The following is a 26025-nucleotide window of genomic DNA, read 5'->3' as shown; positions in this document are numbered from 1 at the left end:
ACAGGGGGACGAGGGATGGACCTGGTGGGGACGAATAGGGGGGCGCCGGGGAAAAGGAGGGTAGTGCGGGGGGGAAAAGGGGCATGGGCATGGGATCGGTACCCGAGGGAGCCAGGTCCCGGAGTGAGACTATGTCCTGCCGGCCGTCGGGGAACTCCACGTAGGCATACTGAGGGTTGGCGTGGAGAAGGCGTACTTTGTCCACCAGGGGTTCCGCCTTGTGGTGCCGGACATGCCTACGGAGAAGGACTGGGCCCGGAGTCATGAGCCACGTCGGGAGCGATACCCCGGATGTAGACTTCCTGGAGAAGGCAAAAACACGTTCATGGGGTGTACTGTTAGTTGCGGTGCACAGTAGTGACTGAATGGAATGGAGCGCGTCAGGGAGGACCTGCTGCCAGCGAGCGGCTGGGAGGTTCCTGGACTGTAGGGCCAGCTGGATGGCCCTCCATACCGTCCCGTTCTCCCTCTCTACCTGCCCGTTTCCCCGGGGGTTGTAGCTGGTCGTCCTGCTGGAGGCGATACCCCTGCTGAGCAGGAAATGACGCAGCTCATCTCTCATGAACGAAGATCCTCTGTCACTGTGGATGTAGTCGGTTATCACCACAGAACATTACAGTGCAGTACAGGCCCTTTGGCCCTCGATGTTGCACCAACCTGTGAAACCCCTCTAAAGCCCATCTACACTATTCCCCGAATAGAAGCGGAGGCCCCCAGCTGCATACCCTTTGAGCCACCCTAGCAGTGTCAGCCTGGCACTACCAAAGTGCCCAGGTAATGTTGCCTGCTGCCTGGGTTCTGCCAGTTTGGCACTGCCAAGGTGCCAAGCTCCTGCTCACCAGAACTCCCTATTATAGCGCGACATTTAAAAATGTCCCAAGGCCCCAAAAAGAATCCCCGACCTCTTCCCTCCACACCCCAACAATGGGCAACCCTGGCCCGATCATGCACAACCCATACCAGCTTGGCAGTGCCAACTTGGCACACTAGATAGCCCTGCCAGGGTACCCAGATGGATGGTACCAGCAGTGCCAGGGCACCACCCTGCCAAGAAACCATGCAGCTGGAGGCCTCTGATCCTCTTGGAGACTCCCACAAGTGCTTTTCTGTCTGGTTCCCATTTTTCGGTCCGAATACCAAATGACACCTGCCCGAGGTCCACAAGGCAAAGATATTGAATTCCAAAGCCTCAGGTACCTCGGGAATCTGCACATTAGAGTAAAGCTTACTGCCTCCCTCTAATATGCAGATTTGTTAAAAAGTGATTCCCCTTGCAACGTTTCGAGAGATTGTATTGAATCCCGTGAGGCGTTGCGAGCCGGTTAGATCCCGGGAGCGAGGTCACCTTGCTTTCACTAGCCACGCTGTGCCGTAGCGAAATGCTTTTCCAGCACAACGTGGCCGGAGGATCGAGCCATTGGAATATTTTGGTTGAATCGCGCTCAACATGTCTTTTTAAAAAATTTGTTGAAAATTTGATGTACTGACGTTTTCTGAACTAAATCGAATATCAAACTTGTGATTGGCAATAACCCTGGAAATCATTTTCAACTTTACCATCTGAACTGTAACCTGAAGGAGTGGATCGTCTGCACAATATAGAACAACAACAATAGCAACAACAACTTGTATTTATATTGTGACTTTATTATGCTAAAACTTCTTCAAGATTCTTCATGGTGGAACTATGAAACAAAGTATGACACCAAATCACATATGGAGATCGAAGTCAGGTGATCAAAAGCTCGGCGAAGTAGAAAAGCAACCTAAATTGTTGGAGAGGCCTGGGAAGCATTCCAGAGGTTGGGGCCCAGGCAAAGGGAGGCGTGGCCACCAATGATGTAACAATTAAAATTTGTACAAAAAGCTAGAGTTAGAGGAGCATAGATAATTTGGAGGATTGTGGTGCTCGAGGAGATTAGAGACAGGTGAGGCCATGGAGAGATTTGAAACAAGGGTGACAATTTTAAAATTCAAGATGTTGCTTGACTGGGAGCCACCATATGTCAGCCAGCACAATCATGAAGGGAAACAGTTTGTGCAAGAACAAGGGCAGCAGTGTTTTGGATGACCTCAAATTAAGGGTATAAAATGTGGAGGCCAAGCAGAAGCATGTTGGAATTGTCAAACCTACAGGTAACGTAATCACAAATAGTGGTGTCAGCAGCAAATGAGCTGAAAGAGGTGAAGCCAGGCTATGTTACTGAGGTGGAAATGGAGGCTCTTGATGCAGCCAAATACGATTTTCAAACATTAGGTAGGTTCACCAATCAGCAGCCAATCCACTCTACTGCTTTATCAACCAGACACTGAAGCTAAAATTGCCATCCCACTAACTTTTCCCTTATTCTTCTCCAGAAATCAGTGGCTCATGCTTGGGTCGAAGTCCTCCAATTGGAAATGCCAATTCTCATGTGTCAATGCCAGTGGAACATATGAAAATTGGGTTGTAATAGTTTAGTCATCTCTGTCTTTATCTGGCCTTAGAATCACAGAATACTACAGTGCAGAAGAGGGCTTTCGGCTCATTGAGTCTGCACCGACGTATGAAGGGCCCACCTAATCCCACTTGCTCGCACTTGGACCATAGCTTCGAATTTTATGGTGTGCCAAGTACTCATCCAGGTACGTTTTAAAGGATGTGAGGCACCCCACCTCTGCCACCCTCCCAAGCAGTGCATTCCAGACCATCACCAATCTCTGGGTAAAAATGCTTTACTTTGCATCTTCACTTTCAGTAAATGCAATTAGTTAGCCATCAAGAGCAGGGATCCAGTCTGATTGTTCCATTCTCTGGTTTGTAACAATGCTGAAGTGGATTGCAATGCCTTTTGCCACCCTAGTTGGAATTAATTAATTCAACGACAGGGAGAAATCTAAATCCAAGGCTTCCTTGCTTTCTTCCTTTTTTCCATAATCATGTGGTGTATTTGTCAAATGAGCCATAAAAGGGCAAATGGAAACATTACTGCTGCCTTTGTTTTGAATTAGTGAACATACTTAACAATACAAATCAATTTCAGTCATGAATGTTTGTTCACAAAATTAGCAAATCTACATAGAAGCCTTAATCCACTGAAAATATATTAATCTTGGCTTGAATGAAAGAAACTTAAGCAAGACTTCAGCTGATTCTGAATGGGTTTTTTGCCATAAAACAAATTTTGACAATTGGTCAATAACTTATTTAAACTACCTCAGCATTCTGCCTCAGATACGACAAATATCATTGGTTCTTGCTTTCCCATTTCTGCCATGATCATAGCAAGGTGGTTCAGGTTGCCATGATGAAAGTGCTGAGCTTCCCATAAATCAAGAATCACAGAGGTTGGACTAGCTTTAGATGCAAAATAATTGAGATACCTGTTAAAATACAAAAGAAAAATGCTTCAGAGTTGTTTCATTGGCAAGCTTGAGTGCCCTTATTTTTTTAAATAATCTTTATTAGTGTCACAGTAGGCTTCCATTAACACTGCAATAAAGTTACTGTGAAAATCCCCTCGTCGCCACATTCCGGCTCCTGTTCGGATACACAGAGGGACAATTCAGAATGTCCAATTCACCCAACAAGCACATCTTTCGGGACTTGTGGGAGGAAACCGGAGCACCCGGAGGAAACTCACACAGACACTGGGAGAACGTGCTGACTCCGCACAGACAGTGACCCAAGCCTGGAATCAAACCTGGGTCCCTGGCACTGTGAAGCAAAAGTGCAAATCACTGTGCTACCGTGCCGCCCATGCAGACAAATTGTCTTATTAACCTTCAGAATGTTACAAATGTAAATGATCTTTCATGTTTTTAGCATTGCACAGTTCAATTGGAGAATCATATAAATATGTCCCCCTTAACACATCTGAATAAAATTGCTTCAAAAATGGAATTTGATTTTCCACGTAGTCTCACATCTTTTCACTGGTTCACTCTGAGGTACCTACGAACTTAGAAGCAAAGAAACACTGACTAAAACTTGGGAGATGATCATCTACCTTCCCTTGTAATTACAACTTAGGCAAAACCTTCAAGAGACTAATGTAGAGTTTCTGAATTAGGAAAAGTACACTTCAACTGATGATGCTCTACTGATTGTTATATGATGAATGTGCATAATACAAGTCTTTCAGCTTAGACTGTTGGTGCTCACAGGTTAATAGTAAAAATGTACAAGAAATTCTTAGGGTTTTGCACAAATGATTCTAGATCACAGCATTACAAAATTGGCTAAAAAAATGATTTCACTTAAACATTTTATAATTGATACCCACTATGGAGCAATTATTCATATTTAAAATGTGGGCTAATTAAAAATGTAACCTTTGGTTTTGGGTAAGCAAGTTCCAACATTTTGACCTTAATACAGAAATTGAGAAAAAAAAGGCACTCCTGTAAAGATAATAGTTGAAGTTACTTGAAGGAACGTATTTCAAAGAATAATTGTTTCAAAGAAAATTGGAAATTAATTACACTTAGCAAGGTCAGGGCCAAATGCATTGCTTACGGAAGTCAGTGTTGTTTCTTGCAAAGCCATGAAAATTTGAAAATATCTGAGTAAAACGAGCTGTCGGAATGATTTACATGACAAGTAATCAGGAACCACAAATATGTGCAATATTTCAATATTAGTAGGGAGTAGTTGCACAGATTTCTTTATACCTTTACATACACCAAAAATGATCCTTTTTAATACCCCAATTATTCAAATGAGTGTCTGCTATGGGGATTTTAAACATAATTACCAAACAGAACCTTAAATCAGTGAAGTGGCTGAAACGGCAGCAATACAGTTGGTTAGATTTGGTTTTTAATATAAATTTGATTAAGTGAATGAGCATAAATATGGTTAATCATTCTTATCATGTTAATAGTTAAAGTGCCAGCAGCATTATGTTTTTGTGGTACCCAATATGTCAAGCGTACTTTCTTAGAGTTGCTTTTCTCCAGTCTTCCAAAGGAAAATTATTGGACTCTCTTTCCAAGGATGTCTTCAGTGAACAAATCCAATTACTGTGTTCCAGTAGTGATATATACACAGCTCTTAAACATGGTACACTAAAGTGCAAGTGCAAGGGCAATGAGAATTATAGAATCAGTGTTAGAGTGTGGAATAGAAATGCAGTCTGGAGGTATTTTTTTCTTTTTTTTTAAATTTAGAGTACCCAATTATTTATTTTCCAATTAAGACGCAATTTAGTGTGGCCAATCCACCTAACCTGCACATCTTTGGCTTGTGGGGGTGAAACCCACGCAAACACGGGGAGAATGTGCAAACTCCACACGGTCAGTGACCCAGGGCTGGGATCGAACCTGGGATCTCGGCATCGTGAGGCAGCAGTGCTGCCCACTGTGCCACCATGCTGCCCCCAGTCTGGAGGTATTGAGATTGTCTATTGTGCATTGTCAGTGGCTACATTAAATGTGGTACTAATCCAACTGTGGTACAATACTTTAAAGCAAAAAGGTGTGATGAATGTAGGAATTATTATGTACGATATTTTATATTCTGTTGCAGTGATGTTATTAAAAACCCTGATTTAAAATACATACAGGCAGTATGTTTGCTCAAGCTGTAATTAAGAAGTCATAAAAGGGGAGATGCTGATTTATTCCAACTACTACTTGGTTACAGATAAAGGGAAGATGGAATTGTGTTTTGATTGCTAGAGATACCCTGGAGTGCAGATAATTTATATGGGAATGGTGTTTAGCCCTAGCTGAGCAGGTCATGGAACTTAGAGGGATACAGATGATGTAATTAATAGGAGAAGCCAGATCTGTCTGTAGGTTTGCAGTCTGTAATAAGAATATGTTGAACAGTAGTTTTGCCAAATGCTGTTAAGTTCAGCAGAAGTGTACTTGATTTACTCTCGAAAGCAACTCTCTTCAAAAGTCGCTGCACAGCTCAGCAAGTACCCTGTTTTGTTGACTGTATTTATAATAATCTTTATTATTGTCACAAGTAGGCTTACATTGTGAAAATCCCCTAGTCGCCACACTCCGGTGCCTGTTTGGGTACACTGAGGGAGAATTTAGGATGTCCAATTCACCAAACAGCATGTCTTTGGGGTTTATGGGAGAAAACTAGAGCACACGGAGGAAACCCCGGCAGACACGGGGAGATCGTGCAGACTCGGCACAGGCAGTGACCCAAGCCTGGAATCAAACCAGGGACCCTGCTGCTCGTGAAGCAACAGTGCTAACCACTGTGCTAACGTGCTGCGTCATTTGAACTGTATTGAGTTGCTTAATTGGAGTTAGTAGCAGGTATAGATGGGAAATTCAAGTTTTTCTTTTTTTTTTAAAGAACTGTTTGACTGATAATTGTAAAGCTATTTCTTTGATGATAATGTGGTTAATTCTGTGTTTAAATTAAAGTTTGTATTAACATAAAAGATACCGAAAGGTCAGAGTCACTCCTCCTAGGGAGAAGTACTCCTTCCTCACAATTTTACAAATTAGAAAAATATTGTTTGGGGTTCTCGGCCGGTATCATAACAAATGTTATAATAAATAATAATAATCACTTATTGTCACAAATAGGCTTCAATGAAGTTACTGTGAAAAGCCAGTAGTCGCCACATTCCGGCGCCTGTTCGGGAATTGAACCCGCGCTGCTGGCCTTGTTCGACATTACAAACCAGCTGTTCAGCACACTACACAAAACCAGCCTCTGGTCTAGTCTGGTGTCCTAACAAAGGAAATTAGCAACAATTATCATTATTAACCAGCAAGTAATACATCTGAAACCATCTTTCCGCTCCATTTAATTTGTTTGTTTTATGGTGGAAACAGGAATACAATATTATATTTCTTGATCCAGTTTAGAAACTCCCTTCCCCCACCACCAACCACTCAGTCTTAAGATTTCCTATTTTCTTTCCAATAAAGGCGTAAGAAATACAGCCAAAGAAGTAAGACGGACGACTTTTCAATTCCAACAAGCAGCACAAAACGTATGATATTCAGCTTAGGTTCTTGATGCTTACAGCACATAGTGAAAACCAGAAAAAAGATGATAAAATAGAATGGTGCCTCTGAAAAAAAAGAACTGAAGCGAGGAGGATGAAATAAGCATAACATAATTCCCAAGAGCTCACATTAAAATAATTGGGGTTGTCTCAGGAAAAGTGAAGCTATAGGGAAGAATTGAAATCTGACATACCCTTTATCTGGCTGCCTTGTCATTTATCACCAGTACTTTGGGAATTATGTTTTTCAATTGTGGGGTAATGACACTTTTTAGCTGTTACTGGATGGAAATACTCTCTAATTGGCTAGAAGTACTGCTCCAACGTTACAACAGTTTGCATGGTTTATATTTTAAATTTAGATAACATTTAAGCAGAAAACTTATTCTGTAACTTCCCTTGCTTATGGTACAGTCATTGAAAACTGTCACAGTTTCTCTACCCGGAGACATTCTATATTACACTATTCCAAAAAGTCCTATGTAGCTCTGTATTTTTCCTTAGTATTCAGCAAAAATAGAAATATCTTGATCGATGTTTTTTCTAATTGGTATTCTGAATGTACACTAATAGTATCCACTTAAGACTAATATCTGCACTTCTGTGTCACTGATAAACTTTCCCGCTGTCCGATTTGAATAGTTTGGGGAATCTTGCAAGAGACACAAGGCCGTATTTTTGTGAAAGAGTCAGGAATAAAATTCCTAACTCCACAAACCTGTCTCCATTAAGGAGGCCCCCACCTGGCATTCGTTCTGTGGGGTGACGGGTCAGGATGGAATTGGCTCGCTGCCTCAGGAGGTAGGCCTGAGGCAGCAACTGAGATGGTGGATGGTGAGCCCAGGAGGTTAGAAGACCCACTTCCACTTGCTGGAACATCAACCCAGTTGTAATCATAATTGTCAGATCCTCAAGCCCTTACTCCTCACCCTCCACATCCCCCTCAGCCCTCACCTATCTGCTCAAAAACTCCCTTGCCCCTCATATTTCCCAAGTCACCATGACACCATGTTCCTCTAGGTCCCACAGATCTCCCATTCCCCTATATCCTCCATGCCACCTCAATGCTCCATATTTTCCATGGCCCCTTCATGCCCTCCATATCCACCCCCTGCGCCCCCCCCCCCCCCCCCCCCACCCCATCCCCTCTTGAATCCTCCATACGGACTCTCCCAGTATCCTCAATGTGCAGAACCAATGAGCTATTGGTAATTCTGGCAAGCCTTTGAATTTCCCATGGAACTGACACAATAAGCAAAAAGGCTTTGAAACTCAGCGAAAAAACTGCTCAACTTACAGCTTCAAAAAAGTGTCAATTAAGTAAAGCCATTCATAACTATCAATGACAAAATGCTTTTATCAATTTTGAACCTATTCATTTTGTGTAGATAAACACACAGGCATTGAAAGAATTCTTCAAAGAATTAATACAAGATAATGAAGATCAATAAAAAAATCTTGCACTGCCCTCTGCAACTGTGTCAACATTTCCTGCTGAGAGTGCATTAGCCTTCTTCAGGTAAGTCTCCACACTGGGAGCATAATCTTTTAAAATTGTGACTTCTATATTAATATAGTTGTATAAATTTGTATACACTCACCGGTCCAATTTCAATTTATATGCCAACATCCTCCAATCACTTCCTCTTGAACTTGGAATATCCAGACTGCTGCAAATCTTCTGTCGGATCAGATAAGGGATTTTGAAAGCACAAGGTCCCGCTAAAGATGTGCCACAATTGATTGGCTCCATAAATTGAAAGTCTGTCTGCCTTGCATCCTTGTGGGAATAAAAATAATTTGAGTTCAACCTATTATTATTCATTTCAACTCTGCAGGGAACATATCATAATAATGGAACATCCAGAGAGACAATACAGATTTCAGATCATTGAATGTTCCAATTGTCTTGAGCGTGTTGTCTCTCGGAGAGAGCAAGGTGGACATTTGGATATACATTCAAGGTAAGCTGAATATTGACCATAATGTCTCAATCAACAAATAGTTTCAATGGTTAAGAACCGCAAAGTAAAAGTAAAACAACAATAGAGTATTTTTTCATGAAACTGTTGAGTGTATTTTAAATTGGGAAACAGTTTTGCTGAGTGGAAATGGCTTATGCTTTTTGATCCCAGTATTGCACTTCCTACTGTGTTGCCTATTGACCACAATCACTGACGATACGGCACAATGGCATCAAACTAATATTAATCAAACAATATTTTCTCTCTAGTCTGTCTTAAGCCAATCACATTTGGCTATTTAGTTTGGATGGCACTGGTTCTGATGTACTTAACCAAAAAAAAGGGTTCAATATTAAAGGTCACTTTTCTGCAGTCATTATGCAGATTGACAAAAAACACAGTGGATGCGACTTACCAGCCTCGGTGCACCGACTTGGTGATGCAACAAGGCTGTTGAACCTTATGAGAAGTCTCTTGTGAGATTCGCGACGATTGAGATGTCTCACGAGACTCATTTGAAATTTGCGAGACGTTGCGATTTGGATCTCGCCTTCACTGGGTGTTTATCCAGATCTGCATATTTAAATGAACCGTTCATTTAAATATGTCTACACTGGATTCTCCTGGCGCCCAGGCACTAACGGCCTCCACAGCGAGGCCTGGCTCAAGAGTAATGGCACGTGGGGGGATGAAGGGTGGAGGGGTGAAGGGCGGGTATGAAGGGGGCTCATAAATGTTGGGGGTCCTAAAAAGGGGCAGAAGAATGAAAATGGGAGTGGGTGGGCCTGAAAAGGGTGGCCCTCAGCGACCCCATAGCGAGGTGTTCTCACTTGGTGGTGTGTGGAGTAAAGCCCATATGTGCAGGGGGGGGGGGGGGGGGTGACATTGCCCATGGGTGGGAGGTTTGTGGAACCCTCAAGCTCACTCAGATAACGGGGCACCCTTTTAAAATAGCCGCCCGTATCATGAGGAGCCGGTCTGGCTGACAAGTTCAGCTCCCCAGTGATGAAAAAAATTTCTACGGGTAGACTTGACTGGGAAGAAACTCCCCAAGGCCCATAAAAATGACAAAGGGCGCGATCTAACGCATCCGACACGGACGTGACGCGGCTGGTAAATCTTATGAGATTTACCTGAATCACTGCGCCTCGTGAGATCTAAAGGGCAGTCGCAGGCTTGCGATCTGGATCCCACCCACAATGGACAGGACCTAAATTTGCATTTTAAAGTGTGCAGGATGGAACCAACACCTGGGATTGAATCCCCACGCCAAGGAGACCCCAACTGGGTGCCGGTTAACACTGGTCTCCACAAACGGAGATCAGGCACAGTGGCACTTGGGTGGAGGGGTCTCACAGGCGATCAGAGGCCAGGTGGTCTACCTCTGGGCAGGATGGCACTGCTGATGCCACCCGGGCATCCTGGCAGTGACACCCGGGTACCAGCCTGACACTGCCAACGCTTGGATAGGTGAGGCCGTCACCACTATAATTGGTCGGCTTAATGAGGCCCCACTGGCTTCATGCCACAAATGATGGTCCCACTGGAACCGTCTTGGAGCGGCTGCAAGACATTCTGGGGGATGTAGGGTGAACAGCTAGCTGTCGTGGTGCTTATGGGCACCAACAATATGGGTAAAAAACGGGATGAGGTCCTCCAAGCCGAATTCAGGGAGTTAAGAGTTAAACTAAAAAGTAGGACCTCAAAAGTAGTAATCTCAGGATTGCTACCAGTGCCATGAGTTAGTCAGAGTAGGAATGCCAAGAAAGATAGGATGAATATGTGGCTCGAGAGATGGTGCAAGGGGGAGGGATTCAAATTCCTGGGGCATTGGAACTGGTTCTGGGGGACCAGTACAAACTGAATGGTCTTCACCTGGGCAGGACTGGAACCAATGTTTGCTTGTGCTGTTGGGGAAGGTTTAAACTAACGTGGCAGGGGGATGGGAACCGATGCAGGAAGTCGGATGGAAGTAAAACGGGGACAGAAACAAAAGGCACTAAGGGGGAAAGTGTAAAGCAGAGCAGCCATTGTCCAAAATCAAAAAGGGCCACAGTACAGGGTACAGTGACTGAGGAGAGCTCAGTAAATAGGCTCAGTATTACTAAAAAGAATAAAATGGGAAGTAAAAACATGAATGGAAAGCGACGCAGCGTATTACATGAAGACATGGGTTCAACAATAAGGAAAATTAGGGGAAAAGTTAAAAGGAAAAATAACTTAGGAGAGGTTACTGATAGAGGTGTTAAGATTCAAAACAGAGGAATAAAAACCAACATAAGGGTTCTTTACCTAAATGCTCGTGGTATTGGGAATAAGGTAAATGAATTGATGGTGCAAATCATCATGAATGACTATGATTTAGTGGCCATTACTGAAACATGGTTAAAGGATGGTCACGACTGGGAATTAAATATCCAAGGGTATCAAACTATTTGGAACGACAGAGTGGATGGTAAGTCAGGTGCTGTACCTGTTATTTAAGGATGCTATGCCACATTGTGGAGGACAGAGCAGACCACCACAAAGCGGGTGCCCCTCTGGGGGTGTGCATGTGTATGATCTTCATGTGGTGGTCGCACATGAGCTGGATGTTCAGGAAGTGTAACCCCTTCCTGTTGATGTAGGGAACTGCCTGATGGCCCAGTTCATGCAAGGCATCATGCATGCCATCTATTAGTCCCTGAACCTGGGTCATCTGTCGATGGCAGAGATGCCTGCTGCCCAGGCATCATGTTGGGCTTGGTCCATGTCAAAGTTTATATAGTTTGCTGCCCAGGCAAACTTGGCATCCATGACTTCACAGATGCAATTGTGGGCTGTAGCTTATGAGATGATACACAAGTTCCTACTTGACCCCTGGAATGATCAGGGCTGTGGAGACCTTGACGGCCACCGGGAGCTGGCATCCTTCTCCTCCATATGGTGTTAAGTCCGCAAGGACATGGCACAGATGCCGCAGAGACCCTTTGTTGAGGTAGAGCCTTCTGCAGCACACGCTGTCCGTCATCTGTTCAATATACCAGCAACTCCTGTACACCTTGGGCCGTCACTTGGCTCGAACTCTGAGTCTCTCCCTGGCCTAATGGGCCGCCGGGTCAAGTATCTGTCCACGCTACTGCTGCCACCTCCTCCGGGGTCTGGCCACCTGGCCTGCCAGCACATCTCAGCCCAAACCATTGGCTGCCACCCCCCTGATCTGCAACCCCGCTCCCCGATGGAGACCCACCACGACCAAGGCTGGCCCCCCCGAGGGCTCTCCCACCACCCTCCGCGTAAAGGGTGCCCCTGGGCTCATTGCTTGGGATCAAAGATGGCTACTCATCTCCTTGTGTCCCTACCACAGCCAGCTTTACATTTTTAATGTACTAATTGGCGCCCGCATGACCACTTGCTGGGGAAGCCATTGAATCAAGGGGGCCCGTTAGATAGGAGCTCGTTTACATTAATTGTATGGAGATTGGGCATAAGTGGTGATTATTGGTTTCTCGCCACGCTAAGGTGGAATCCTGATTTTGCCAAAGGGAGTAGGCCGCTTAGATCGCAAACCGATCACGCCTGGCACGGTTCTCGAATTTGGCCTCTCCCGTGATTTAACGACCTTGTTGCGCTTTCGTTTAAACGCAACAGGGCCATCAAATCATGCCCTTAGAAATGCTTTGGTTGAATTCCGCCCAGTAAGTATAGTACCTGCAAATTTGAGAAGACATATGTTTAATGGCATCCGAAGGCAATGACTTTATATCCAGTTGTCACACATTATTAATGAATATTGTGAGCTGAATGTTGCTCAAGATCCATCATTTGTTTATCTCTAGACACGCTTTGACAACCCCAATCCTCGCTTTTCAAAGAACATGCAATCAGATTGTCTCAACATCAATTGTTAAGGCTCCTAATTAAAATGAACAACATCTGACTGATGATAACCTTGTGCTTTTAGACAACTAAATTTACCACTTCTAGAAGTTAAATCATCAAGTGTAACATTGGATGGAATCATGCATAGTAAACAGTTTAACGACTTGAAGTAAACCGACTGATATTTGTTAATGAATGACTTAATCACATTTGTGATAATTGCTGTACACTGGCTAACTGAAATTCATGTTTTGGGGAGCGTGAATTTTATATTTAAGAGTAACAAAGCGATAAAAGAGGACGTAATAGACCAAAAAACCATTAGCGGAAGCAGTTGTCATGCATATGCTTAACGGAGTAACCCTCAAATAAACAGGCAAATGGAGAGATCTGAATAATTTAGAAATCTTCATTACAACTGTTCACTCCAGACCCACCCGAAGGATTTCTATTGCACACCGCCTCTAGTTCAGTGATTTAAATCTACACCTCAGTTTACTTTGAATTCATTACCTTCCTATCCTCCATAAACTTCTATCTCCATTTAAATGTCCTTATCCATATTCACAGTCACCTCCTCAATCTTGCTATAATGGGCGGGATTCTCTTTTGGCTGACGCTGGAATCGGGAACTGCGAGTGGGTGGAGAATAGGTTCCAACACCAAAATCACAGCGGGTGCCGATTTGACGCCAAATTGCAATTCTCCGTCACCTCGTCAGTAGTGTCAATGCGATCCGGAACGCACGAACAGTAAACACCATTTGCATATCATCAATGGGCCTGACCGGGAATTCTCCGGGGCTTCACCAATTCTTGTCTCCGATGGGCCGAGTTCCTGACGCCGAGGTTCACTTGTGCTTTTAAACATTGTGAAACCTGCGTCTTGGCTGATGAGGGAGAGAGGAGGAGGTAGGATACAGACAAGTACGACTGTAGACTGCCTGGCGCAACATTGGCTGTGCTAGCTGGTTGGGTTTGGGGGACTGCTATGGCTGGAGGTGCCGGGCAGGAGCCGCGGAACGTAATGCTGGCAAGGGCAGTGCAAGCCGACGGTACCTCTGGAATCAAGGTCAGGAGCCAGGTCCAGAGGTCTCAATGGCGCCAGGTCCAGAGGTCTCCATGGTGCCGGGCATCGACAGGGCCAGGGGTGCGGGGATGGGGAGGGTGTGGACATGCGGGGGTGAGGCCCGCAACGCCAACCAGGACCACCATGTAGCCCTGTGGACCTAGTTGGCACGGGGGTATGCACCATGCTAACATGTTGGCCTTTCAGCCCCTGCAGACAATGGATATTAAAATTCAACCAGCAATGGTGGTCTTCCTGCTTGCCACTGCAGCCCTGTGGAATGCCCTGCGGCTGTATGAGCTGGCGCTGCTCGAGGAGGAGGAAGCTGCAGGAGCGGAGCGTGCAGCAGTGGAGTGTGCAGCAGAGGAACAGGAGACAGCTAGCCAGGATGGAGATTCGGCTGCCCAACAGGCTGAGGAGGAGGTGCCAAGGAGTGGCTGCATGAGTACTGGCACTGCCAGTCATTCGAGGAGCTGCCGGACCAGGCATGCCGTCGAAGACTCTGGCTGAGCAGGGAGACAATGCAACCTATCTGCCAGATCATGGCACACCTGGCGCCGCGGGGGTATGGGGGAGGACACCCGCTCTCGGTGACCGTCAAGGTGACGGTTGCCATGAACATCTACGCCGCGGGGTACTTCCAAGTGCCGAGTGGGGACCTGTCCGGTATCTCACAGACCTCAGTACACATGTGCACCTGCGCCGTCATGGAGGCCCTATATGCTCAAGCAACTCAATACATCCATTTCAATTTGAACCGAGCCCACCAGGATGACCGGGCACCGGGGTTCACCGCCATCGTCGACATGCCCTGGGGACAGGGAGTGATCGACGGTATGCATTTTGCCCTACGAGCACCTGCAGACACCAGGCTGCTCTACACAATCCGAAAGGGGTTCCACTTGATGAACGTGCAGCAGATATGTGACCATGAGCGGCGCAGCATGTACATCTGCACCCGACACCCGGGCAGTGTGCACGATGCCTTCATCCTGGTACATTCATCGATTCCTGACATGTTCAAGCCCCCCCCTCCACACCCTCAACCCCCGGCTGAGGGGGTTGGCTCCTGGGTGACAGGGGCTATCCACTGCGGTCGTGGCTGATGATGCCTATCCGGAGGCCACAGACCGACGCGGAGACCCGCTACAACAACGCCCATGCAGCAACCAGGACTGTGATCTAGCAGTGCTTCAGCCTCCTGACGATAGGTTCAGGTGCCTGGACCGCTCTGGAGGCGCCATACAGTATGATGCTGAGAGGGTTGCCCACATCATTGTTGCTGCTGTGTCCTCCACAACAGTGCTTAGCAGAGGGGTGACGTGCTGGAGGAGGAGGATGAACACCAGGTCTCCTCCAATGAGGAGGATGTGGGAGAGGGCGAGGATGGGCAGGACATGGAGCCCAGGCAGGCATGGAAGGCCGCATGACGTGTGCACCAGGGCCAACGTGCACAGGATGCTCTGCTTGGCTCCAGGTTCGCCGACTGGGGGGGGGGGGGGGGGGGGGGGCACTGGCCAGGGGCATGGACACCGTATCCCACTCCCACACGCTCTCCCCCCCGACCCCCCCGGCCAACCCCTGCCTGTACATACCTGCCACACTACCGGGTGGGGGCCCTGGGTTGGCGGGTTTGGCCAGGGGATGTAGGATGATGACAACACGCTCTGCGATGAGCTCTGATGCTCCTGATCGTTTGACATCTGACTCCTGCCCACGGCAGCAATTTCCACTGTGCACCTGGATGATCCCTGCATGCGAGCTGGTCATTCCATCGCACGGTGCCATTCGATCCCTGGCGTGACGGTGATGGGGACGGTTGGGGGAGCGGGGGAGGGTTGTGAGCCTAGGCCAGTCACAATATCTGCCTATTCCCCCTCCCCACCCCCCTTTCCCGTCCCGCACCCCTTCTATGACCAGCCATGACCAACTCACCCCTCACACGCATGGTCTGCTTTTGACTCCCTTCTGTCCCTGACTATGTTACCTTACCAATGTGATATCCTGACAAGGAAACAGGTTCTACATACATGTTGATAGCCCTGACTTCCACCTCAGTCCCCACATTGCCTCTTTGTTGTCAGGGTTCTTTTCTAACATCCACTCTTGAGTCAGTCATAACGTTTTCGAGCAAAATTCTACAAACAGCAAGGCCATTGTTTTCAACCCCAGCTACAAATCCCTATCTGTCCATACCTTGCTCCATTTCCATCACCCGTCTGTCAGAGCTGCAGTAGGCCCAGAAAGAGAAACTGTCCTTGACTCCAGGAAAGTGGGATGGCCTCACTGGGGCCTGTCAGTCAGGCCTCACTGAGGAGGCAGGTGGGATATCAGTGTAACGAGGAATAGGAGAGGCTTCCCACAGGGCAACCCATGCCATGTGTCGGGCACTTCCTTGGGCACAGGGTCCCTCAGCAGTAAACGCCCATCCCCATCCAAGACCACTGTCAGACCTGCCAGATATACCTGGCAGACTGTCCATACAATATGGCTCTCCTCCCATGGCTGGATACTCAGGAATTAATTAGGAGGAGTTGGGAAGACTTTGTATCCTATTATACAGAACATCCAGCCCCGTATCAGTACACTGTTGGAGAGGCCATTAAATTCCACCCTTCCATTCTGGAAGCCAACTTGTTTCCATGCCAACAATATAATCTGCCGCTGCCTCAATGTCACCTAACCTGTTAAAATCCCTTATCCATGCCTTTATCACCTCCATACTCGCGACTGTACAAATAAATATCCATTTTGCTGGAATTTCTGTTAAAGGTGATATGAGACTCACTCATTTACTGACATCATGAACCAACGCAATTATAGGGGAGAATTTTCCAAGACTGTTGAAGATGGTTTTGGGAGTGGGTGAGCTCCAAAGGTCCCAGAAATTTATGTTGGGTTTGGATCCTGCCCTCTTCCTGTACTCCCTGGGGTAGCATTGAAGGCAAGCAAGGTTCCACCTTGGATTTGACAGCTATGTTATTCCGAAGATGTTAAGAAGCAAACAATGAGCTGATTTAGCCTTGATTGCTGGATTTTCCTAACTCGAAGCCTATGTATCAGCCGGTCTGCACCCGCCAGGCTCACCAAGACAAGTTCACAGTGGGAAGAGTTTGTTCAGTGGAACTGACAAGCTGTGGAAAACTTTGATTAGTTACACTAAAGATCTTCAGCCATGGCCGCTGAGAGACTGCTGCTCAAAGAATTTCAACACTCAGAGAATGCTTTCACTGCTTGACAGGTCATTGCCAACTCCTAGAAGGTGCTTCACTTATCTCACACTTAATTTATCTTCAGTAGCACTGCAATATTGCCAATTTTCATCATTAGGTAGTCTTACAACACCAGGTTAAAGTCCAACAGTTTTGTTTTGAATCACTAGCTTTCGGAGCACAGCTGCTTCATCAGGTGAGTGAAGAGGTGGGTTGCACAAACACATATACAGACAAAGACAACTGTCAACAGGACAGTTGGTAGGATTTCACAAGCTCAGGCCAGATGGTGGGGGGTGAATGTAATGAGATATGAATCCAGAATCTGATATCCAAGTTCCGCATGCATGAATACGTCTTCAACCGGGACCTTGGTTTCATGGGGTGTTGGCCTCTTCGTCCTGTCTTTGGGAGAGCTCACCTCAACACTGCCCCTCAGATCCCACAGCAAGACCTCCAAGGAAGGGTGAGAGATCTGGGGAGGTTTGGCAGGATGGCATGGGGGAGGGGGGGAACATCAGCCGCTCCCCAGTTTCTCTCCATTCCATGTGGCCTGAAAAATTGAAGTGCTGTTGAAATTTTACGACCAATGCTGTGGTCCCTTTAAGTAGGAATCCTTCCTTTGATAAAATGGATGCTTTATCCTGTCCACCCTCCCCAACTGGCCTGGGTGTTTGTATGTGGGATGACAATTAGTTTGCTCTGGCTAAGAGCAACTGTTAGGGTTGAGTCTCAGACCCGATAACTGATCCGTCAAGGTAAGAAGATTCTACTCATCGTTAATAAACACAAATTTAAAAGTGCATCGGAGATTTACTATTCTAATACCATTTATCTGCAATCTGTATCCGAATAGGAGTTTGGCATTGTCTGATCATCCACTCAGTTTTCCTTGCAGCTTTGAATATATATATAGAAGTAAATTTTCTGCTTGCTTGCCCCCGCAGGAAATATCAAGAAATGATGCAGGCAGAGTCAATGATTTCTTTTTTTAATCCATTCATTTTGATGAATGGGAAATCGTGGGCTGCATGCATTCAGTTTCTCATCAGTGCAAGTGAGGACGTGAACCAGGCCCAGGAACGCATCAGCAGAAAATTTACTCCAGACTTTTTGTCAGTGTTTCTTAGTGGACATTATGGACTAGATTCTCTGCCTCGCACCCCCGGTAGCAGAGCTACCAGTGTGGCGGAGAATTCAGCGTTGTGAGGAAAATGGGGTCGGCTTCCAATATTCCAGACCTCCACTGGTGTCGAGATTGATGTATGTGCCTTGTGCCAGCAGGAGGATCCAAATGGTTCATTAAGATCTATTTGCATCCACTTAACAGGCTGTGCACCATATTCTCTGGGCCTCTAGGCCGGGAATCACGTGGTGAGGATTACTACTATTCCTGACAAAGGTGTACCTGGTGCAGTGGATCTTGCGGTGGACCAAGAGGGTACCCTTTTAAGGGAGTTGTTCCCAAAGTTAATTTGAGACCCCTGTCAGGAAGCTCCCCAGAAGAGAGCCCATTTTCAGGATGCCCGCCCAGAAGAAAGACCCCTGTCAGGAAGCCTCTAAGAAGAGAGACCCCTGCCTAGAAGCTAGACAGCAGTCTGGACAGAGGCAGTGAAAATAATTACTTCTTTAACACTGACCTGGGCAATACGCCTGCTGGCTCAGTCACAGGAACCAGCACCTGTCAATTCCTGGAAAGAGAAAACCAGTCCGCTAGGTTTAAACCTCCTTAGACCTTTAATCTGCAAGCCATTCATTCATTTCTCTTTGATATTGATTTTAATAGGCTGTGATTGACAGCTTCCACACACTCCCAGCTATCAGCATTGTTCTATTCATCTTCCTTCATGGTTTATTAACTCTGAAGTGCTCTAACCAATGTTTATAAACATCAAGCTTTGATTGCCAGATCCAGGGCCACTTCAAACAGAATTAAGTACTTTCCAATCACGTCCCTTCATGGCTGAGTGATTTTGAAGTGGTAAGCTTGAAAGTGACACCACTTAACTCTGAAGTGGTTCAGGAGCTGTCATCAAAGCTTTAAAACCAGCTGGCTGGTTTTCCCTTTCCAGGAATTAACAGGTGGTGCTTCCTGTGTCTGAGTCAGTAGGTGTATTGCACCGGTCGCTGCTAAAGCAGTAATTTTTGCTCTCCAGCTTCCACACAGGGGTATCACTTTTGAGGGGTTTCCTGAGAGGAGTCTCTCTAATGGGGCACTTCCCGATAGGGATCACTTTTCTGGAGTGTCTGTGGAGTTAGGGTATCCTTGTTTAGGGGGGCTTGTGTAGGGGTCTTTAGATAGGTAGTCTCTTGGGGGTCTCTTATTTAGGTCAATGGGGGGGGAGGGGGTCAAGTCATTCCCATACTGGGTGGAGGGGTGACCTAGAAAATCAAGGGTGGGGTCTGAATTGCACTGGGGGGGGGGGGGCTGAATTGCAGTCCTTGAGGGGGGTGGCCCACCGCGGGACCTTGTTATCGGGCTTCCCGCTCAAAATGACACCTCGAGCAAGGGTCTCCCTAGAGAGTCCAGCTCTGGCGGGAGGGCATACAGCGGGATTCTCCATTTCTGAGACTAAGGGAGCGATCTTCTCAAAAGAGAATGTAGTCCCCTAGCGAACGCATTTAGCCACATGTTTCTCAGCACTCGCAGTGCCGAGAAACACGTGGCTAGTCAACGCGACTCATGAACGGGGTACGCACAGGCGAGGCTGTACATAGCTGTATTTTTTAGAACAGGGAACCATGCTCGCAGGAACTGCCCGTTGTAGCACGAGATTGGGATGCCATTTTTAAATAGCGTCCCATCTTCAAGGCCTACAAATAAAATCCCCGATCTCCACCCAGTCCGAACGTAACATGGGAGCACTGTGTCACCCATGCCACCCACACCACTCTCTCCCCAACACCCCCCCCCCCGTCCCCCTGAAACCTCTCACCCCCACAAGAACCACCCCTGCACCCCATTCTGGTAGATACCATACCCAAGCAATGTTCACCTCAGTGCCACACATTGCTGGCGCCATCTCCTGCACCTGTCCCCTCTGGGACTCCTCCAATCGGTTATGGACCTAGCAGTGTGTCACTGAGATTCCCCCTCTGAATATCATAGCCGCATCCTCACGTCTGCATCAGCTCAGTCAGTGACCGCCATGGCTGAGGGCCTTGGTAGACTGTCTGACAGGTGGGACGTGACCCAGTACCAGGCTGACCTTGATGAGGCAATGCAGGACATGTCCTGCTCTCAGAAGGGAATGGTCAGTTGCTGTGGAGCTTGTCCCAGTCACAGTTGGACATTGCCAAGGCTCTGCAGAGCATGTCCTAGAGACTGAGGAGCATTGCCGACGCCGTCGACACCATGGTGCAGAAATCGGGGAGCTGCCAGGGCTAGCAGAGCCAGATGATGCAGGGGCAGCCGGGGCTCAATCCAGCTGCTCCTCTGTCCTGAAGGCCCTATGGGCACCAACAAGGAAGGGGTGCTGGGTGCTAACCGGGACCCGTCCTATGGAGTGGGGACAGTGCCCACCAGCTCCCCGAGTTCCACCCTGCTGGCAACGCCGCGTTTCGCAGTCATAACCTGGAACAGGGAGCTTGGCTTTGCATGTGCCACCGGCAAATACGCTGGAGCCCTCCACCCCCAGACAGCGAGCTGGGGAATCAAAGGCCACGGGACATGGTAAGCAGCAGGCTGCCTCCACCTCCAATGTGCAACCTGACGACACACCTAGATATAACGGTAGAGCAAGGAAGGCTAAGCACATTGAAGGTCACTGAGAGGGCACTGGGGGAGGGGGGAAGGGAATAAGTAGTGGGTAAGGAGGGAACGTTGTTAGGGAGGGGTTGCATGGGAGGAGGGTGATGGGGTGGTGCGGTGAGTGTGGCAGCACCATCGGGAGAGTGCAGTAGTGGTGGACACTTATGTGTGAAACTGTTATACCGTCAATTCACTGTGAGACCATGAGAACGAGTGAACATTAGGCTTTAATATCCATGACCTCGCCTGCCAGAGTTGGCTGTACAAATGAGTGCCACCCACAGGTAGCCGGACTATATATGGCCCCGGTGAGGACGGAGCCAGAGGCAGAGCCCACCGGGGTTCCAGTATAGTATCTGGAAGTAGCCCGTATCATCACTTCCAGATCGTGGGTCACATCATTATACAGACAGTACAGACAGCTCTTGCATTAGGTGAAATACATTCCCAGCACCCTGGACAAACCTTAGGAGGGTGGGAATTGGGGGGAGGGGGGAAGGGGTAGCAATGATGGACTAGGCCATGTCCTAAGTGTAGTGGGTGACGATGAGGGCCCCTGACCCTCTGGGCTTGCCGGACACTCGCTGTTGCTGCTTGTCCTCCAGCATCTACCTGGCCCTCAGGTTGCTCCCAGGAATCGTCCTCCAGCCCCTGCTGGTCCGGCACCTCCTCCTCGTCCACGTCATTGTCTTCCTGCTCGGAGGTGGCCACATGTTCCTCCTCCTCCACATTCGGCACGCCACCCCGCTGCTGTGCCAATTTGTGGAGGAGTCGGCAGACGTTCACAAAATGAGCGACTCTAGAGGGGATGCACAAGCGGGCACCACCAGAGCAGTCGAAGCATCGGAACCACATTTTGAGCAGACCGATGCAGTGCTCAGTGACAGACCGGGTGGCCGTTTGTGCCTCGTTGTATCAGGTCTCCGCATCGGTCACTGGCCTCTATACTGGCGTCATTAGCCAGTTCCAAAGTGGGTACCCCATATCCACCAAGAGCCAACCAGCCATCCTGGGGTAGTCCTTGAAGAGGCTGCAGATGTCTGTCCGTCCCAGGATGAAGCTGTCATGGATACTCCCCAGGAATCGTGCAGACACATGCATGATCTTCATGTGGTGGTCACACACAAGCTGGATCCTCAGGGAGTGGAACCCCTTCCTGTTGATGTAGGACACTCCCAGTTGGCCTGGTGAGCGCAAGGCGACATGCGTGCAGTCTATCAACCCCTGGACCTGGGGAATCCCAGATATGGCAGAGAATCTTGCTGCCCGGGCATCTTGTTGTGCTTGGTCCATTGTAAAAGTCGATATAATTTTCTGCCCAGGCAAACAGGGCACCCGTGACCTGTCAAATGCACCTGTGGTCTGCAGCCTGAGAGATGCCAGACAGTTCCCCGCTTAAGCTCTGGAATGATATTGAGACACAAAAGTTTAGGGCTGCACTGACCTTGAAGGCTACCGAGACCAGGTGTCCTTCTCCTCCACATGGTGCCAAGTCCGCGAGGGCAGGGGCGGCATGGTGGTTAGCGCTGTTGCCTATGGTGCTGAGGACATGGTTTTGATCCCGCCCTGGGTCACTGTCTGTGTGAAGTTTGCACAGACTCACCGTGTCTATGTGGGTTTCACCCCCACAACCCAAAGACGTGCCGGTTAGGTGGATTGACCACGCTAAAATTGCCCCTTAATTGGAAAAAAAATAATTGGTTGCTCTAAATTTATAAAAGAAAAGTCCGTGAGGGCATGCACAGCCGCTGCACCATTTCCTTGTTGAGGTGGATGGAACCTCCTGCGGCACGCACTCTCCGTCACCTGCTTGAAAGACCAACAACGCTCGTACACCCTCGGCTGTCACAGGCTTTCTCCTCTGGGTCCCTCCCTGGCCTGATGGGCGGTGGCTTGGTCTGCAAGGTGTGAGGCTGGGCCCTGCACATGGCCGCCACCTTGAATCTCTGGAAATGCTGCTGCTGCCTTCTCTGGCATCAGGCCACCCGACCTGCCAGCAGCACCACTGGGCAAGTTCAGCGTGGTCCAAAACATTGCCCACACCATTCAATATCTGTAAGGCAAACAGCGATGTCTTGCACTTCAGGACCCTCCATTCTCCCATTGATCCTCCCCTCTCCCCCAGCTCAGCATGCTCTGCCCACACACACCCGGTTGCAGCGGGTCCCCTGCTTACCAGACCCCGTATCCCACGCACCCGCATATAACGTTACCTGAACCGGGCGCAGGTCTCCTCTGCATCGCACTCACTCATCTTCCAGCCACAAACATGTGCCCAGGCCTGGGCCTATCCATGGGTGTTTGAATGTTGGCTGCTGCGTCTGTGGTGTTGCCTCCCACAGTGTCCAGGCATCACGGTCTGATTGGGATGCCAGGCAATAACATATTTCATGGCATGCCTACCATGGGAATCCATTTGGGATGTGTGAAGTGTTCACTTAACCATAATTGCCAATTCCCTATTTGCAATAGCCTTCGGCTGCACGGCCAGAGGCATCCGCTGTCGATGGGAGTTATGGCTTGTCAATGGGGCAGACAGGCAGGGATGAGGGTTGCCTCAGAATGATCCAGAAATTGGCATGGTGCTGCCGGACGTGATCGAAATTCCACCTCCCATCAGGGACTCCCCCACCCCCCATGGCAGCCCACACCAACCAAGGCTGGACCCCCCCCCCCCTCCCCTACGGAGCAGAGGGGCAGCAAGCCCAGTGCCACCAGGCTCTTTGCCTGTGAACAAAGATGGCTACTCACCTAATCAGGTCCCCGCAGCAGCCCATCTGCCAGGTTCACTTTTGTAAAAAGGAATATTAATCAGCGCCCGTATGCTGGGGAGGTGGCTTCATTATGGGAAGCCATTGGATATGGGGTCACTCTGTTAATTGTATTAAAATTGGATTTGTTTATTGTCACGTGTACCGAGATACAGTGAAAAGTATTTTTCTGTGAGCAGCTCAACAGATCATTAAGTACATGAAAAGAAAAGGAAATAAAAGAAAATACATAATAGGGCAACACAAGGTAATAAATAGGTCTTCAGTGGTGATTACTGGTTTCTCACCGCGCTAATGCACAATCCTGATTTTGCCTACGGGAGCAGGCCGGTTGCACCCTGAATGGTTTGGTGCCTGCCGTAGTTCTCATTTTTGGCCTCTCCCACTATTTAACGGCCTTGTCACGCTCTCGCTCGAGCGCAATGAGGCCACTGAATCGCATCCTATGTCTCATATTGTCGGGTATCGAGGGATGCTTCCCGCAGGGTGTTTGGTCGCGATCCAGATCTGTATTCACCCACACTCATTCAATTTTTTGGAATTTAGGGAGTCTCTCTCTAAAAAGTCCCACGATTTGGGCACGATCTTCCAGCCATGTCCCTCTGGAATCGAAGTGGGACGGGATCTATAGATCCCCAGGATTTCCGACGCCCATTACGCCTCGCGAGACCTAACCAGATCTTGACTTATCAGCGCCTAATCTCAATCAAGAGGCTGACATTTATATGCAGACTGCAAGAAAGACAAAGCACTGGCTCCTCACTCCAAAGTCCAAAAGGAGTCTACCATGCTGGATGCGTGCCACTGATATGTCATTGTGAATCTGAAAGAATGCATTCCTTGCTCATGGAGAGGTTAATTTGGAGGAGGCATTTAATTCTGCCAAAGTGGCCTGTTGATGAGCATGCATCACATGTAAATGCATGCAGAAAGGCTTTCCAACACTAACCGTTGGGAAGCTTGGCTCACCCCTAAAGTTCTAATATCTTAATTGCAAAAGTTCTTCCTGCTGTTGGCAAACTGATTTTTGGCTTTCCGCTAAATTAAGTTCCCCTGCCCTTCAAGCTTCCCACTCCAGATGGACTTCAAAGATTCCACTCTCAGTCCTTTTCCGTCTTGCACTGACCAGGCTACTCTCGCATTTATAGGCCAGTCAGTCTAACCTCAGTGGTGGGGAAACTGTTGGAAGCAATTCTGAGGCACAGAATTAATCTGCATTTGGAGAGGCAGAGATTAATCAAGAATCGTCAGCATAGTTTTGTTGAGGGGAGGTCATGCTTGACCACAGTGATTGAATTTTTCAAAGAGGCAACCAAGTGTATAGATGAGGGCAATGCATTTGATATCGTCTACTTGGACTAGAGTAAGGCTTTTGATAAGGTTCCAAACGGGAGACTGATAGCGAAGGTAAGATAGGGGCTGGTTTAGCATAGTGGGCTAAACAGCTGGCTTGTAATGTAGAACAAGGCCAGCAGCGCGGGTTCAATTCCTGTACCGGCCTGCAGCAGGAAGCAGAGGGTGATGGTCGATGGGTGTTTATCTGAATCTATCATCAAGGAAGAAATTGCGAGGCATCTGGATAGAAATTGTCCCATTGGGCAGACGCAGCATGGGTTCGTAAAAGGCAGGTCATGCCTAACTAATTTAGTGGAATTTTTTGAGGACATTACCAGTGCAGTAGATAACGGGGAGCCGATGGATGTGGTATATCTGGATTTCCAGAAAGCCTTTGACAAGGTGCCACACAAAAGGTTGCTGCATAAGATAAAGATGCATGGCATTAAGGGTAAAGTAGTAGCATGGATAGAGGATTGGTTAATTAATAGAAAGCAAAGAGTTGGGATAAATGGGTGTTTCTCTGGTTGGCAATCAGTAGCTAGTGGTGTCCCTCAGGGATCCGTGTTGGGCCCACAATTATTCACAATTTACATAGATGATTTGGAGTTGGGGACCAAGGGCAATGTGTCCAAGTTTGCAGATGACACTAAGATGAGTGGTAAAGCAAAAAGTGCAGAGGATACTGGAAGTCTGCAGAGGGATTTGGGTAGGTTAAGTGAATGGGCTTTGGTCTGGCAGATGGAATACAATGTTGACAAATGTGAGGTTATCCATTTTGGTAGGAATAACAGCAAACGGGATTATTATTTAAACGATAAAATATTAAAGCATGCCGCTGTTCAGAGAGACTTGGGTGTGCTAGTGCATGAGTCACAGAAAGTTGGTTTACAAGTGCAACAGGTGATTAAGAAGGCAAATGGAATTTTGTCCTTCATTGCTAGAGGGATGGAGTTTAAGACTAGGGAGGTTATGTTGCAATTGTATAAGGTGTTAGTGCGGCCACACCTGGAGTATTGTGTTCAGTTTTGGTCTCCTTACTTGAGAAAGGACGTACTGGCGCTGGAGGGTGTGCAGAGGAGATTCACTAGGTTAATC

General features: G+C 47.7%; 1 protein-coding gene across 1 annotated transcript in view; it reads right to left on the bottom strand.

Annotated features, from left to right (window-relative positions):
• Positions 1 to 672: 672 nt before the first annotated feature.
• unc5a (unc-5 netrin receptor A) overlaps positions 673 to 26025 on the bottom strand; it is a 717175-nt gene continuing 691822 nt past the window's right edge. The window contains exons 15-17 of the mRNA XM_038795643.1: positions 8567 to 8745; positions 3197 to 3363; positions 673 to 2904 (exon numbers count right to left, since the gene is read on the bottom strand). Of these exons, the coding sequence (XP_038651571.1) occupies positions 3198 to 3363; positions 8567 to 8745 (345 nt within the window). The 3' untranslated portion in view covers positions 673 to 2904; position 3197. The remainder of the gene's footprint in view (positions 2905 to 3196; positions 3364 to 8566; positions 8746 to 26025) is intronic.

Source organism: Scyliorhinus canicula, chromosome 4 (assembly GCF_902713615.1).
Source record: "Scyliorhinus canicula chromosome 4, sScyCan1.1, whole genome shotgun sequence".
Classification (NCBI taxonomy): Eukaryota; Metazoa; Chordata; class Chondrichthyes; order Carcharhiniformes; family Scyliorhinidae; genus Scyliorhinus; species Scyliorhinus canicula.
Note: the sequence above shows the minus strand (reverse complement) of the source record. Positions and strands in the feature narration are given on the sequence as shown.